The sequence below is a fragment of the Fistularia commersonii genome, chromosome 7 (assembly GCF_037954325.1).
Source record: "Fistularia commersonii isolate RoL2024-O1a breed Wild chromosome 7, RoL_Fcom_v1.0, whole genome shotgun sequence".
NCBI lineage: Eukaryota > Metazoa > Chordata > Actinopteri > Syngnathiformes > Fistulariidae > Fistularia > Fistularia commersonii.
Window position 1 is genome coordinate 16,809,663 of NC_141290.1, and position 18,116 is coordinate 16,827,778.

At 40.3% G+C, this 18,116-nt stretch overlaps 1 protein-coding gene across 2 annotated transcripts in view; it reads right to left on the minus strand.

Moving 5' to 3' along the window:
* Nucleotides 1–18,116, minus strand: part of il17rd (interleukin 17 receptor D) — a 31,942-nt gene that overhangs the window by 6,644 nt on the left and 7,182 nt on the right. The window contains exons 2-9 of one of the 2 annotated variants that reach the window (XM_086150104.1): nt 10,062–10,110; nt 5,918–6,040; nt 2,976–3,094; nt 2,185–2,305; nt 1,318–1,362; nt 487–638; nt 244–309; nt 68–122 (exon numbers count right to left, since the gene is read on the minus strand). In XM_086150104.1, coding sequence (XP_086006230.1) covers nt 68–122; nt 244–309; nt 487–638; nt 1,318–1,362; nt 2,185–2,305; nt 2,976–3,094; nt 5,918–6,040; nt 10,062–10,110 — 730 coding nt within the window. The remainder of the gene's footprint in view (nt 1–67; nt 123–243; nt 310–486; nt 639–1,317; nt 1,363–2,184; nt 2,306–2,975; nt 3,095–5,917; nt 6,041–10,061; nt 10,111–18,116) is intronic. The other variant, XM_086150105.1, reaches the window with a different exon arrangement.

Consider the following 18,116-nt stretch of genomic DNA (forward strand, 5'->3'; position numbering starts at 1 on the left):
TTGACCGTGAATGCATGTGTGTGTCTGTGTGTGTGTGTGTGTGTGTACGTATGTTTGTGCACGTCACCTTGGCTGACATAGTATTGCATCTGCCTCCTGGTATTGTTGCTTTCATCCCTTAACTGCCAAAAATGGAAAGATGCAATGAAGAACCAGAAAAATTGAGAATGTGAATGTGATGTTTGAAAAGCCTGACAACATCGACAAGCTGAGCAACAATGGTTCTGTGAGGTGTTTACGTACCTCTACGGTGTAGGTCCCAGGAGTGACATCTTGAAGGACACATGTAGTTTTGACCTGGTTCACATCCTGTGCAAACAAAATCTGCTGAATCACTTGGAAAAATCACTTTGTGGCTTTAGAACATTTTTATTTCATGTAAAACATGATCCAATGTAATTGCTTTCTATGATGCTAAGCAATCGATTGGCTCTCGGATGCATTTATTGTGTTTGGTTACACGCATCTCCCGAGTCTTGGTCTTACTGGTTTGCAACGCTGCAGCCTGTAGGGCCCGTCCTGTCGCAGCTTGTAGTACAGGAAGTAGAGCTGGAAACCGAAGGAAGCTGGGGCCTGATCGAATACCACGTGGAGTTTCGAGCCAAGCTGAGATATGTTCAGGCTCTTTGGCTTCCAGACTGCAGAAACAGACCAAAAACTGAACTTCTACTCATTGGATCCCAGTCATTCTGCTTTTTGAACAAGTGAAATCACGAGCCTCCCGACTGATCAGGAACATAATTGGATTTTTACAAATATGACATGTTTCCTTTTAACTACTAGCATGTCCTTTAATCATGTTTAAGTCATTTCTCACTGCTTACCAGATCAATTTGGATAGATTGCCAGATGAAAAGTTTTATTTGTTGACTTTTGGCTCATTGACAGATTCTTTTGTGCAATTTTTATCTTGTTTCCCCTCTCAATATTCTGCTGATCCCTTGGCAATCTATTGGTTTTTCAATCCAATGTTCATGCTCATTTTTCAGGATTTTTCACGACATGTAAGAACTCTTTTTTGTAGATCTTCTCCAAAATTACCTGGTTCCTATCCAAAGAAAATATTGTTCTGTCCATGCAAGCTTATGTAGGAACATAGTATAGTGTGACAGATCTTTGATTAAACCAGTTACTGAGTGATTCTGTCCAGGATGTAATCACTCCGACCACAGAAGAAAGGCTCTAAAAGTTTAGACTGGTTTGTGGTTTGTAGTAAACTGCTTTAAGAATGTCCCCCCTTCCCACAACCCCCCCTATCAGAAGAGCAGTGTCCACATGTGGCTCTGATTAATATGATGACTATGCTAAATAACTTACATGGTTTGCAAACCAGGTTGTCTGATCCCAGGAGAACTTCACAGGCTGTAGGATGAATGCATACGCACACACACACATACATACATACATACACACACACAAACACACACACATACTTAAACGTTTGCACACCAGAGTAATTTGCCATTTTAAAAGTGTACCACAACAACTCCATGGGAAAATTCACCTATATGTAATTATCTCTACATTAAGACAAAAAGAAAAATGCCCTTTTCCTCCCTGTGTGTTCAGTAGGGAGCCAGTCCCATGCTAATCAGGTTAGCATAATGAAAGGTATTCTACAGTACAGCTAAACTACCTCCATAAAACAAATCAGGAAATACATGTTCTAACTTCTTCAAAATGTATTTATTTCCAGTGCATTTTATTTTTGTTGTGATTTTAACAAATCATTAATGATGGTGTAAAATTACAACACCTTGTAATTTTCAAAGGAAATGAGAATTACTTTCCTGACTATCCACTAGTGGCAATGATGGTACACTGCACCTCAAATAGTTTGCTGAAAAAAAAGCATCAGCTATGTAGGCTATGTCAAGGAAATAACTAACAAACAGTGGACATTTATTTCCATACAAGACATTCTATTATAAGTATATGTAATGGTAATGTATCTTTAATTTACCTTTAATTTTTATGTACATGTGTGAATAAACCCACACGTTATGGAACAAGTATTCAGATGAAAGTTGCCGAATCATGACAGTCTCTGGTGTTTTTATGACCCCTTTTTTTTTCTCAAGTTCAAAACATGTAAGGTTTTTACAAGAACATTGATTCTGTATCTGTTGGGTCTTAATGGATTTTCTTATTCATCTTTGTCACGTTTGAAAAACATGGACTCACAGTTGGTCCTGAGGAAAGATGGGGGAAAGAAGCTCTCGTTCATCAGAGTTGGGAAAGGAACAACACGAACCATGTAGTCAGTGTCAAAGGTCAAACCGCTGAACGGCTGGCTGCTCAACCTCTGACAGGGGAAAAAAAAAATAGCAACTATCAGTAAATAATATCAAGTAATATCAAGTATCAGATAACATTTTCAGTCTGTCATAAATACTCAACAATGTAGTTTTGTGTTAATGGGATATTGGAGACAAGAGACTAAGAAAATAGATCTCACAATGGTCAGTAGATATTACATTTTTAAAATGCCCGGCACAACTGAAGTGGTTAACAATCCGTTACCGGTAAGCTTTTCTTTTTCATAAAATCTTAAAAATTCATCTAGACCTTTTTCTTGAATTTTTATGAAAACTTGATGAGCAGAAGCCCCCCCACATGCCTTTTATGACTATGCACTGTCTAAGGCAAACGCAAGTGTTGGACTTTGACATAAACATCAATTATAAGAAATGATGAATAAGTCAAGTCTCGTTTCCTCTCTTATTTTAGAACATTGCATAAAAGTGAGATCTGGATTTTATTTATTACTTTTCTATTTACTAGTACTACTACTGTATAATTTCAGCATCAGTTAGTCAATGAAATAAAGGAAATGCTGAACTCAAAGGAAACTACCATAAAGAAACACTCACAACAGATATTGGATGCAGTCACCCCAAATCTAGGAATAAGATTTTGTAACATTTGAACTCTTCTGCACATTGTGACCCCGCAGACGGTGTCTGAGGTCGTACCGTGTTCCTGTAGGAGAAGTTGAGCTGTCTCGGGTCTTTGAGTATGAGATGTTGACATTGTTTTCCCTCAGGATTCTTGTCTTCCAGATAAACTCTGAAGCCTTTAATATGTTCGATTCCTGCCGAGACAACAGGACAATCAGCTTCCATCAGTCTTTCCTCAAGTCCCCCCCCCCCACTTGCATGACCCCTTTACCTACATCTAACCCTGCTTCTCATCTTCACCTTATCTTCTCCACTTGTTTTGTTTCCTGTCCTCTCAGTCCCCCTTTTACTATTCTCAGATTTTCTTTCTTTTTAGAGTTTCCTGATTGCTGGTTGTTTCCTTCCCAGCTTTAATCTTCTCCCTTCATGTTGTATGTTCTCCTTGTCATTTCTCATTGTTTTTGTTAATTCAGTTCAGTTGTGATCCCCCCCTCCCCCCAACATTATTTTCACCTGTCCCATCCTGGTCTCCTAACTCCCCCTCTTCTGGATCCCCTCTCTGCTCTTTGAAAACATGACTGTCTTGTAATTAGACCTTTAAATTCACAGGACATGTTTTTCTTATTAGCTCTGCTATGAGAGACAGAGAGCAAGGCAAAAACACAGAAAACACAGCGAGATGGAGAAAGACAGTTAACAGGGAAGGGAGAAGAATAGAGAGAAAGAGCTAGAGAGAAGCAGGGAAGACAACTGGAGACCAAGGGTTTGAAACAGCTGAAGAGATATAAAGGCAGAAGAGCTAACCTGCTCTTTAAAAGTCTCACAACAATAAAGCTCATTGAATTTTGAACGGCACACAGACAACCCGGAAGATAGGAGGCAGCTGAGACGGATGCCTAAAAAACACCCATAGACTTTTTAAGAGGTGGCAAGAGACAAATATAGTTGATGTTTGTTATTTGGAAACCTTCATGCTGATAAGGCTAATTTGACTGAGTGGAGACAGAAAAACAACAGGATACAATAACAGAGGCACACAGTTACAGAGACTCAGCCAAGAAACAGAATGAGACAGACAAAGGTGCAACCAAACAGGTTTCTTTGGCTGGAGGCAGATTCCTGAGCGCCTCGCTCTCTGTCTCTGATTCGGTGACGCGTCAGGAAAATTTGCATTTTAACAACTAGCTTCTTGTTTTGACTTTCCTTTCAGGATTTCACAGTGACCCTGAGCTTCAAAAGCTTCTTTAATATCTCTCCGGTGCAGACAATTCAATCCAGACAAATTAATAGCTAATATATGAATATTTCAAAACTATGAATAAAAATAAAGGTAATCCTTTTGGTTTTCTGAACTCTCGATTGTCTTTTTGATTTTCTCGATTTTATCAATTACATTTTATAAATTTAAATAAGATATATTTCTGATGATTAATTTATTTTTTAAACTTATTTCAAGGCACTTCTTAACAGGTAATTTCTTATTGATATTCTAATTAAGGGTTGGCTGATTTTTCACATGATCTAATGCCAGTTCTTTAGTCATCTCATTATGATTTTGTACTATTTTATAAATTTTATGCCACTTCTTACAACTTGTTTGTGGTACCTCACAACATTTCATAATTTCATGCTGATATTTCAGGGGGTCTCTGATTGCTTTCAGCTTTGGGTGATATTTGATGTTTATCATCAAAACTTTTCATGGACCACAAGGTGCACGGCTGAAATTAATTTTCATTTGTTTGCTTGTCCCAACAGTCACAAAAGAAACACTTTAAGCTTTTCTTCTCAGCAGAAAGAAATAAGTGATGTGTCTGCAGAGGAGGAAAAGTTACATATTATTTCTTCCTCAGATGATTGACTGTAGCTTCTGTTCAGCTGCGAGTGACATGGTGGATCTGGGGGAAAATTGTCTCCCTGAGGGAAAACAACAGTCTGTATTGTCTCTTGAGGGAAGAGTGCCAGGTTCACCTTACATTAAGTGCGCACACACACACACGCACACAAGCATGCACACACACGGCACACACATTCCTTCAGTCAAATCCAGGTATTGTTACGTGAGATATGATACCCTTACTCTCACACTGCCAGATCAAAGAGATACACACAAGAAGCACACATGAAATACACATGTGGTTGTTTGTGTGTGTGTGTGTGTGTGTGTGTCTTCTTACTCTTCTTTCCCCCTCCCTCCCCACCACCCCATCTAACCACCATATCCTATGTACCCTTGTGTGTGTGTGTGTGTGTGTGTGTATACATACGTTCCCCCAAAATTAAATATTTTGTTATATACGCTCAGCCATGCTAGGCCACAAAAAAGTGTTGTTTTTTTTAATGAAATGATTAATGCATAATTTGGGTATAAAAATCCTTGATGTGATCTTTCCTTAAAAATAAAAACATTATTTGCATTATTTTTTTGGTAGAAGTGTCCACTGCAGCAACATGGCACGTATACAGTCCAGTTTATTCCTGTAAACAACAATTCGTAATATTTTCCAACCCAGTGTTGTCTAACTTGACAGTCACATGTCAGGATGTTTGGACTCTGTTTATACCAAAACACTATGGAGATACTTTAATTCAGGTTTACGGCATTACTTGTAAAATGGTCAATATTCACTTCAGTAGTGAGGTCAGAAATTGCAACACTGTTTTAGTGGAAAGTCAAGCATTTCGTGGAGTAGAAAAACGTCATCTGACTTCTTCTACTGGCATGATGTTGTACATGTGCAATTATCCAGAGTATAAAATCTCAAACTCAAAATCTAGTCTTCAGTCTGAGAAGATCAGACTAAACATCCCAAATTCCGGCGTTAAACTCTGACTGGTCAAAAAAGAAAAAGAAACTGATTTTGAACTCTTGGACAAAAACATTAACATGGGTGCCCGCTCACATACCCCGCTAATCTCTTTCACTTGAGTGCCTTTTCTTCCTAGTTAACCCCCCCTTCCATAGATCTTGCTCGCGAAAGGATAATTTTAGAAAGAGACAGATAGACGAACAGTACCTAATGGACTGGCAGACCAGTGAACGACCACGCCAGCCTGGTCCTCACAGGCAACATGACTGAAGGAGACGTTGGCGACTTCATGGATCACGTGTTTCCCCAACGGATAGTTTAATGAACAGTCTATGGGGCGAGAGACATTAAGAGAAAGAATGAGAGGGAACAGCAGCACCATACAATCTATATCAACACTTGTAGCAACTTTTTGGGAAAAAAAATGAAAAAAGAATAGAACTAAGTTTTACTTTTTTTTTTTTTTTATTATCTACTTTATTTTTCTACCTAATTCACTTGGTGTCAGAATGGGGAATGCATGAGCAATAAACTACCTAAAAATCATAAACCACAAAAGATATGAAAATTGTTGAAAATAAATACAGGGAAGAATAAAAGCTCAAGATTTCAAAAATGACAGGAATTGACTTGAAAAGTAAGAACTATTATTTGAATGAATGAATTATTTCTTTCTTTCCATTCGAAACAACATTAAAATGATATATTCTGGGATTAGATCAGTCTGATATCTTGTGTATCAATGCTTTGTATGAACTTCATAATCATCTAGAATAAATGATTTAATGCAGCAGCTTCTCTTTTCCCCAGGAGCTTGGCCTCCCGGCCGATCGGCAGCATCATGTTCAGATTCCACAAGAGTCACAGGGAAACCATCACAGACCTGCCATTCATCACTCAAGCTGAGCTGAGCTGCCCTGCTAGTTTTTTCCTAACACTCCTTCTGGTTTATCTCATGGCAGACAAAGCTGAAGGGGCAGGAGAGGAGGAGGTGGAGGAGTAGGGGTGAGAAGGAGGAGGAGCAGCCAGCCATGAACGGGAATGGGAAAGGAGGAGAAAAGAAAGACTTATCAAGGAGAATGAAAGGGGCGTGTGTTCAGACACGACTCACTGCCCCTCTTTCCACCCACCAGCCACCTATTGATGGAGGGCATTGCAGTGAGGAAGAGGAGAAGGAAGAGGAGGATGGGATGCAGGAAAGAGGCTGAGAAGGGATGGAGATCACTGAGTGGATATGAATCACTGGCTTGTCTTCCAAATGCCTCCTCTTTCCTTTCCGATGATGGGGTCATGTTCAGGGCTAAAGGAGAAGGTTACGGCTGGTTGCTCGTCTTCCTCGTTGTCAAACACAATGATGCTTTATCAGGTCTATGGAGTTCACAGCTTTTTAAATATCCCTCCTTTTCGATTTCAATGTTTTTTCTTCTCAAAATGGAGAGAAGGATAAGGAGAAGTTTTACCTTCAGTCCAATTATTACTGAATTTTTGATGTCTTTTCTGATAATAGGGAGTGAATCGAACATCTGAAAATTTTCTGTGTAGAATTTTGCATGTTCTCGCCCTGTCAGTGCCCAGAGTTTCCTCTGGGTTCTCTGGTTTCATCCCACAGTCCAAAAGCATGCAGGTAAATTGGGAAAATTGCTCTGAATGAGTGACTGAATGGTTGTCGGTCTATATATGTAGCTCCTGCAACCAGGCCAGGGTGTACCCCGCCTGATGACAGCTTGGATAGGCTCCAGTATCCCCCGCGACCCTCAGTGCAGGATGAGTGGCACACGATGAATGGATTAAATTATAATTACTTGGGACTGAAAATTTCATATTAAGCAGAGTAGCTGATCTTATCTAATCTAGTCTTGTTGTGTTGACAGTTTGAAAGTTGGATTTTTAATCGTTCCCAACATTAAAAACAACATAATATCAACTTGAGCTGTCGCCACGTAGTTGGCATGAAGACATTCACAACTGACACCAAATAAACATCCAAAATACCAAACTGTATAGCTGGGAATGTTGGTACAGCAAACCAATCAGATGTTTAACAAATAGAATATTGATCTAGAATGGTTTCAGATCAGATCTGATACTGAAAGAGCTGCGGAAGCCTGATAGGAAATAAAAGTCAAACTGATGAATCAGTGAGGCACGAGCTTCTCCTCTTCCTTCTGTGCTCCTTTCAGTTGTAGAGGCAGATAGGAGAGGATGGAGATTATGTTTCTTCCTTTCCTTTAAGACTTATATGAGATTAATCAGGTGAAGAAGGACCTCATGACCTCTTTTTCATCTGCTTTCAACATTAAAAAAAACTGTGAAAAAGGCTGTGGCTCTTACGTTCGAATTCTTTTCATGGGATATTTTGACAGGAACTTTTCAGTGCTTTTCAATTCTTCAGCTTCTGTCAAGCACTGAGCCAGAGGTCAAAGGGCACAGTACCTTATATTCCCCCTGACATCATTACAAATGGAGAGATGAAGCTTCAGTTTTTCTTTCATCATTCTGCAACCAGCCTGGCTATTGGAGGACAGGAGGCAGTGAGGTGTGTCGTGCACGGATACACAACTCTGTGCTTTGCGACAGCTTAAATTGGAGAATTTCTCGAACATCTCAGTGATATACAATAAAAAAAAGAAATAAAAAAAAAAATACAGAAAATTTGGGATATGACACCTTACACTTTGACAAAAATCCAGAGTTCCCAGTAATTTCACAACGGGTAATAAAGCACATGCATTAATAACGCCTACCTGAATTGGATAACTTAGCGAGTGTATGAGTCAGTATTGTGTTGTATCAATCCACTGTCATGTTGGAAACACATGTTTTGACTACAAAAGTAGAATATTTTTAGCCATGACAGTGACGCTTTCTATCCATCATAATCTCATCATATATATACATATATATACACATATAAATACATACACTCACACAAATATATATATACATACACACATACATATACATGTAAGTGTCTATACATGTATTTATATATATATACCCACACAGTACATATATATATACACATATACACATAGATACAGTATATATATACTGTTCAAAAAAATAAAGGGAACACTTGAACAACACAATGTAACTCCAAGTCAATCACACTTCTGTGAAATCATAGTGTCCACTCAGGAAGCAACACAGATTCATTTTGACTTGTTTTAAGGACATTACATCAAAGTTGGATCAGCCTGGAGTTTGTTTTTACACTTTAATTTTGAGTGTGATTCTTATCCACACTTCCATGGGTTGATACAATTGATTTCCATTGATCATTTTTGTGTGATTTTGTGGTCAACACATTCAACTGTGTAAAGAGCAAAGTATTTCATAAGAATATTTCATTCATTTAGATCTAGGATGTGTTTTTTAAGTGTTCCCTTTATTTTTTTGAGCAGTGTATATATATATGTATGTATCAAATCAACATTTCCTGACGGAGGATGGTCTCCGCTGTCCTCACAAAGTCCAAAAACATGCGGCAGATTTATTGGAAAAATTGGCCGGATGCTCAAATGGCAGAGTGTATGTCTGTCTGTCTGTCTGTCTGTCTGTTTATGTGGCCCTGCAATTGACTGGCGAACCAGACCAGGGTGTACCCCGCCTCTCGCAGCTGGGATAGGCTCCAGCATCCCCCAGTCCCTGAGTAGGATAAGCGGTAGACAATTGTTGGATGGATTGACGAGGGAATCAGATTATCTTGAGAAAGTTTTACACTTGGATTTTTTTTTATTCTATATTTTCTTTCTATTCTCCACAAAAGGAGCAACAAAGTCAGCTGAAATGTAGAATAATATAAAGTTTGTCTGAATACCACTGGCACCCAAACACAAACCCATACACTAACAAAAGGGTATCTGAAAGTGCTTCTCGCTCATGGTCACGGACAAAGGAAGGAGCAGGGGATCCGCCACAGCTCAGGAACTTGACTTTTAGAGAGAAAAGAACAAAAGAGGAGGGGTTGGGGGTGTTGAGGCATACAGGGGGGTCATGGAGCTTTTCATGCTGGGAAACAGAGAGGAACATGAAAAGGTGCTGTCTTGGCCACTCACTGAATTGTGAGATTGATTTTTGCTTGTACAAGGAGCCCAGTCAGAAGAATCTAAGCTCCATCAGGAAATGTTAAGATATCAAGTTTTTAAGAGAATTTGCCGGGGAATTAATGACTGACTGACATCACACTCTCTTCACCTCCTTCCTCTGTTTTACTGAAACTGAAAACTGTGAAAGCGCTTGGATGGATGCCGTCATCATCTGGGCAACGACCCAGCATGACAGAGCTTCATTACCTAGAAATCAAGCTGCACCACAGAGAGAGATTATGAAGATTTATTGAGAAACTCACTGTCGGCTCTGAACGTGACAGCCAACCTGCGGATTCCATCAGCAGCAGGCTGGAGACAAAGAGAGAACATTGATTATTTTTTTGTTTGTTAGGTTCACCGGCAACTTGAAATCATTAAGATCATATGTAAAGCAGTCTCTTTCCAAGCCTCAGATTTTCTGCCCTGGCCTCTGATTCTCTCTCTGATTCAAAACAGTTCTGGTTATTTCTCTGCTTGGAGAAACAAAGTACCCCTTAGGAGGTGAGGATGAACTTTTTGGGGCTTCAGTTTTATATTGATTTAAGTCCCAGAAACTGCTCATATGTTTCGATTTCAACTCTTGCAATTTCAACAGTCTCTTATCGGCTGTATTTGGAATAATTCTGCAGCCTCGGATGTGTGTGAAGGACTGGTTTTATTGTGTCTTTGTTGGCAGTTAGTCCGAGTTGGCTTTTTCAGCATAAAAATATGAAGAAACGTCCTGTGCCCAGATTGATTGCGTTTTCCTGGGTGAGTGTGTTTATGCACCTGCTGTTCCCTTCCTGAGGAGTGTTTAAACAGGTTACCTAGGACGTGTTTTCACACTAACTAGGGCCATTTTGCCACAGATCATAGCCAGGCAACTAGCGGAAACTGCCAATATGCCTTTCATTTCAGTCTGCCGACACATCTGGCCGCCCTCCACCCACTTGGTAAACAGAACAAAAATAACCAAATAAATTATATTTTAAAAAATACAAATGAATTACAAATAGTTATTGCCGGGGAGACAAGAAAAATTGAAGAGCTGGCCAAATGTTGGAGCTGGTTATTTACTTCAATAATGAACAAAAACACACATCTGAAACATCTGCTTGGAAAACCATGTGTTTCTAGACAAGATAAGACGTGTATTGCCAAGCTTTACAGAATCGGTGCTTGCAGAGAAAGCATGCAATAAGTGCTGCGAGATCTGACTCGGCAGGGGAAGTGGAAAAGTGAACTCTTAAACAGGAGTGTGGATTCACACTCAACTTATATGGGGCTTCAACCCGGTATCACGCTGTGATATATATTGATCTTCCCAGTTTGCTCAAGATGATGGTTCATGCCTGAGTACCAACTCATCAACTTTGGGGGCGGTGTGGCGCAGGAGGAAGCGCAATCGTCTTTGGAACCGAACATTCCTGATTCCTCCAAGTGTGTCGAAGTGTTGTTGAGCAAGACACTGAGCCTCTAAATGCTCCCCTGGCACTGGTTGACAGCATGCCTGCTGTTCATGGTTCATCCATGATGGGTTAATTGCGGAGAATGAATTTCCCCATATTGCCATTATTCAAATCAACAATTTCCAAAAAATCTATTGCTGAGAAACAGCCACAATTATTCCTTAAATTTACTTTTTTCTTCTCTTCTCTTTTTTTTTTTGCTTTTTAAACACATGCTACTGTCACCTCAAAAACAACTACATTGCAATTGTGAAATATTAGTCAGGGGGCTATTTGGCCTGGACATACCCCAAGAAGAACAAATGCAAAGCTGTGAAACAAACTTCAGCTCCCTTGTGAGATTCTGCAAGCTGCTATTACCCAGAATCCTGGGTTCCAGCACAAAGACTCATGAGGCAGGTTTGAGCCTTGACTGTTGCTGCAATTTTACAGCTCAGACCTTGTTTTCATGATGCCCTGTGGGCCAACACACACACACACACACACACACACACACACACACACACACACACACACACACACACACACACACACACACACACACACACAGACACAGCTTGTTAGAGGTGTCAGACTTTGGTCTCTTTCACACACACACACGCGCACACACAAAACCACACACCAACACCTGAAACTTATCAGTCAGACACCCCACTGCGTATGTGAGTGTGTGTGTTAAAGAAGGTGTATGTGATGCTTATTAGCAGCCACTGTAACACAACAATACATCCATACTCACGCACGCTCATGTGTTTGTAATTATATACTTGTGAAGACCCTCATTGACATAATATATCCCCTTGCCCTTAAACCAAGTCTTACAAAGACCCTAAAGCAGAGTTATAACCATCAAACAAGCCTTTGAAGGGGCAGACGAAAAGCCTTAATCTTTCCAAAACACACACACTTAGTTAGTTATTCATTATGTGTTTTATTTTGAGTTTGCCTTCACTGGTGACGTTTAAGTGTATCATCCTGGAGTGTAGGAAAATTAGGAAAATGAAGTGCTAAGATTACAGCTGCTGACTGTTTTTTTTTTTGTTTGATTTGTTTTAAGACCGATCACCTCAGTGATTTCAAGTATTGGACTACAACTAATATTATGAGGCTCTTAGGGTGACTTTTACTCTGCCATGACTCTTCCTCACAGACAACATAATGGGCTGAGTCATGACAGTTTTTAAGTGGCCAGATTTTAAGGATCAAACAGATTACCTTGATTACTATCCTTATTACATGTAACTAACTTCACGCATGTCCTTTGGGCAAAACAAAAAAGGGGATCTCATTAAAGTCAGGTTACCATTCTTACAAGCCCCCTCTTATGTAGCCTTTTCAAGGTGGGAATATGGCATGTTACGACCCCTCTGTAAAAAGAAATGCAGAGACAGAATGGGGGCTGCCTGGGTGTACCATTAATCTGGCAGCAGTGGGGGGTCACAGCTCTGAATCAACATCTGTGTAAAAGGGACACTGGGAACCTGTTGAGTAACACATGGCGCTAGTGTTTTGCAATACGATGGAAGGGTGTTGTGGGACCTAAATGACCTTGGTGATCTCACTTTCATCCATGTTTTGTTCCACAAAGATCTTTTTGAGATGAGTATTTCATGTGACTAAGTGTCCAAAGGAGAAAGGACAGGGTGCCATTAGTGTATTACAAAAGACATGTTGTTCTGTAAAGGCAATTACTTCCATGTCATTTACAATGGATGTTCTTGTGATATGGATTCCTGAGCCGGTCCCAAGCCCAGATAAATGCAGAGGGTTGTGTCAGGAAGGGCATCTAGCATAAAACTAAAACGACCGGCATTGGTGCCAATAACCTACAGAGTACCAGAGAAAATTGGGCTACTGTGGGTCAAAGAAGGTGAGGAGGAAAGCATATTCAGAAGCAGAGAGAGAAGAGGAAAGGCAAGAGTCTGGCACTGAGAGTAGGGACCTCTGGACGATGACAGAAAAAGGTAGACAGTTGATTGACATGATACAGAAAAGGAGGGTGGATATACTAGGATATACTTTGTGTCCAGGAGACCAGGTGGAAAGGTAGTAAGGCTAGAAGGTTAGGAGCAGGTTTTAAGTTGTACTGTCATGGTACTGACAGGAGGAGAAATGGAGTCGGAGTTATCTTGAAGGAGGAGTTTATGAGGAGTGTTCTGGAGGTGAAAAGAATGTCAAACAGACTTATGAGTCTGAAATTGGAAAATGAAGGTGTGATGTGTTAAAGAAGAGGGAGAAGTTCTGGAATGAGTTTGATGAAGTGATCCAGAATATACCCAGGAATGAGAGTGGTAATTGGTCCAGATTTCAATGGACATGTTGGTGCAGGCAATAGAGGTGATGAAAAGTGATGGGCAGATTTGGTATACAGGATAGGAACAGATGGTGGTAGACTGTGCAAAAAGGATGGAAATGGCTATAGTAAATACTTTTTTCCAGAAATGACAGGAACGTAGGGTAAATTATAAGAACGGAGGTAGGAGCACACTGCTTGACTACATCTTTCATACACGGTAATCTGAAGTAAATCAGTGACTGCAAAGGAGTGGTAGGTGAGAGTGTAGCCAGAGAGCATAGGATGGTGGTCTGTAGGATGACTCTGGTGACAAGGAAGATCAAAAGGACAAAGGCAGAGCAGAGGACAAAGTGGTGGAAGCTGAAATGGGGGGGGGGAGTGTTGTATGGTTTTCACTGAGGAGTAAAAAAAAAAAAAACCTTTGGGTGGTCAGGAGAGTTCTCAGATGACGGGACAGGTAGGAGAATACTACTAATAAGTGCAGGAGTATATTAAGAGAAAGCGGTTAGCAAAGAAGAAGTGGGACACTGAGGGGGACTGAAGAGAACAGACAGGAATACAGGGAGATACAGTGTAACATAAAAATAGAGGTGGCAAAGGCCAAACAAAGGGCATACAATGACTTGTATGTTCGGTTAGACAGTAAGGACACAGAGAATGATATCTACAGGTTGGCAAAACAGATGGAAAGGATGTACAGAAGCTCCGGGAGACAAAGGATAGAGAAGGAAATATATAGACAAATGCTACATGCTGAGGGATGGGAAGATGGGAAGAGTACTTCAAAGAGCTGGTGAATGAGGAAAATGAAAGAGGCAAGGGTAGAAGGGGTGACTATTGTAGACCGCAAAGTAGCAGAGATTATTAAAAGTGAAGTGAGGAACACATTGATGAGGATGAAGAGTGGAAAGGCAATTGGTCCTGATGATATACCTGTGAAGGTGTGGAAGTGTCTGGGAGAGGTACCGTTTAAGTATTCAATGGGATCTAGAGTGAGAAGATGCCTGAGGAATGGAGACAAAGTGTGATGGTGCCCATTTTTAAGAATAAGGGGGATGTGCAGAATTGTGGCAACTATAGAGGGATAAAGTTGAAGTTATGGGAAAGAGTAGTGGAAACTAGACTGACAGCAGAAGTCAGAATTTGTGAACAGCGGTATGGCTTCATGCCTAGAAAGAGTACTCCAGGTGTAATATTTGCTTTGAGAATGCTAATACAGAAGTACAGAGAAGGCCAGAGGGAACTGCACTGTGTTTTTGTAGACATAGAAAAAGCATATGACAGGATGCCAAGAGAAGAATTTTGGTATTGTATGCGGAAGCCTGGAGTGGCAGAGAAGTATGTTAGACTGGTGCAAAACATGTATGCTAGCTGTGAGACAGTGGTGAGGTGTGATGTAGGGGTAACAGAGACTTCTTGTCTGTAGTCGTGATGGACAGGCTTACAGATGAGGTTAGACAGGAATCTCCATGGACCATGATGTTTGCAGATGACATTGTGGTCTGTATTGAGCGCAAGGAACAGGTTGAGGATAATCTTGAAATGTGGAGGTATGCTCTGGAGAGGAAAGAAATGAAGGTTGGTAACAGCAAGACAGAATAGATGTGTGTGAATAAGAGGAACCCGGGTGGAACGGTGAGGCAACAGGGAATGGAGATCAAGAAGTTGGAAGATTTCAAGCACTTAGGTTCACAGTCCAGAGCAATGGAGAGTGTAGAAAAGAGGTAAAGGAACGGATTCAAGCAGGTTTGAATGGGTGGAGTGTCAGGGGTACTATCTGATAGAAGACTATCAGCCAGAATGAAGGTAAAGGTGTACGAGACCAGCGATCCTGTATGGTCAAGAAACAGTAACAATGCCGAGAAGACACGAGGCAGAGCTGGAGGTTACGGAGATGAAGATGTTGAGGTTTTCTTTTAGGAGTGAGGGATAGGATAAGGAAGCTGTTAGATGTTTGGGTGAGAAGGTCAGAGAAGCCAGACTGAGATGGTTCAGTCATGTACAGAGGAGGGATAGTGAATATATTGTTAGACGGATGCTTGAGTTGGAGCTGCCAGGCAGGAGGTCTAGAGGAAGACCAAAGAGAAGATTTATGGACATAGTGAGAGAGCATATGAAGTTAGTTGGTGGGAGAGAGGAGGATACAGAAAATAGAGATAGATGGAGAAGGTTTATTTGTTGTGGCGACCCCTGAAGGGAAAAGCCGAAAGGAAAAGAAGAAGTTCTTGTGATATGGGGAATAACTGAAGTGTGAAAGTACAAATGTCCAGATAGAAGACATTGTCAAGATTTAAAAGCCCTGTCCAGTAACACAGCATCTGAAGGCTGGCAAATAGACAATTTCTGTTCAAATGTTCAAATCTACTCTTTCCCTTCTTCATTAAAAACCCGATTAGCTAGTTTGCCATGACATTGCCCCCATCCTGACTTTAACAGTCTCTCTCAGTATTCATGATGCTGAGAACATAACAATTTCTTTTTAAAGGTTCTTATTCTTCTTGAAAGAGGTTCTGTTTCAAAAAGTCTTTTAAAACTTGATAGTGTAGGTTTGTATTATAAGGGACGTACATCTCATCTAAATATGTTTTATAATCAATATTCTCATGTTAGTGATACATTATGGTTCAACTGGATTTTCACCAACTTTTGTAGAAACATTTTGCGGCAGTATCCTGATCTTAATTTCAAAAAAACTTACTAGGCCCAGATTTCTCCATACGTGACATGCTGTCCCACATGCCCGTTGGGAATGCTGACATCCCGACTTCATATGAATGTTTTTACTCTGTGCTGCAAAATTGTGCAAGAATAGATATCGGACAGATCCACAATTGAATCTCACCCTGAGAAATGAATCTGTTGTCAATGAAATTCAGGCGATACACACATTTGTATCACATAACTTCCCCCATTAGTTTTTTAGCTTGATAGTTTGCATTAGTATTTTTCTTGCAAAAACCTAAGAATAGGTGAGTAAAAACGACATCCTGCTAAATGTCTGACAGACAAGTGGAGCAGAGGAATCAATTCAGAATCTGATAAATCACAACGATTCCAGCCTGCCGGGACCCTAATTTGTTGTATTTTTACTTGTGGCTTTAAATCATTCCTGCCACCAACAGCCCCCCGCCCCCCGCCCACAGCTCACGGCCACAAGCCAAGCATGCATTCTTTACAACTCGTAATTCTTCAAAAGACAGGCGGTGAAAGAGAACGTTCTTCCTTCCTGTTGCTTCCAGGTGTTTCCTTCGAGGTTATCATTATCCCAAATCTTCACACATATGCAAACAATAAGACATGAAAATTAAAGAGCCAAAAGAGATTTCCAGACATTGAATAAAAGTACCAAAGTGCTGTTGGATGTCCATCCTACAGGTCAGTTTGGAAATGCTCAAAGTTTGACACGAGCAGTGACATTCTCAAAGAGGAGAAATGAGCTACAAAACTACAAACACAAGGAATCACTAAATCAAAGCTTTAAAAAAAAGTGCGGCATTTCCCTTGGGATACCCCAAAAACACACACACTCACAGGGTTCCTGTAGTAATCAGACAGCTAATTGCAGGCTCAGTTAGCTGAACATCAACAGTAATTAATCACAGTGCTGCAGGGAGGGTAGGAACAGGAGGCCAGAGAGATCGAAGGATAGAGAAAAGAGGATACAGAGAGGGAGGAGCGAAGGATTCTGGGAGAATAATCACCAAGCCGAAAGGAAAGGAAGGAAGGAGGAAAGAACACGAAAAGAAGAAAAGGGGGGGTCTGATTAAACAGGAAACTCCTTCAATTACGGCTTTCAAGGTTCACATAGATTTTTCCTCTCCGTCATTTTGTTTTGGGGCAAGCGGACAAGTTCCAGATGTGGACACAAAAAAAACACACACAATCACAGGTGACCCTTCATCAAGTTACAGCTCAGAAACTAGAGCAAAGAGAAAAGTCATGACTGTGGAAACAGGATTATTGGGAAATATAACAAAAGGGCCCATGAGCTTATAGTTTTATTCTTTGATCACAGTAGATCTAAGTTCAAATCATGACTCTTCCAATCAAGATCAGATTTTCTATGACACATGAAGATGTTACCTCATGAATTTAGTATGTTTGATATAAGAAACTAGTGATGTAAACTAGTATCAGTGTGTGAGAAACTAGTAAGAGTCAAACTTGACAGTCAACTCGATTTAGACTTGAATACAAGTTACTAATGACTCCGTAAATTTGAAAAAGAATACACAACTTTTGAACTCCAAACGTTTGACCGTGAAGCCGTCAGACTGAAATGGACACGGCAAACAATGACTTGGCCCCCAGGTCTGAAAAGAAAGGTGAATATCTACTTAAATCAGAAAACTACACTCAACAAACAATCATTGAGGGTTTCATGTCTGAGATGTTGACATACGATGTATATTAAATTTTCTCCTCTATATGCAATGAGGCACTTATCAGAAAATGTGTCAATAACCAGTTAACATCATCTGGCAGACATGTTGCATGGCTCTACGTTCTCAGCTTTTCTTTGATCTAATTTATCAATGAACTTCCGCTGAACAGAAAATAAATAAACTCTT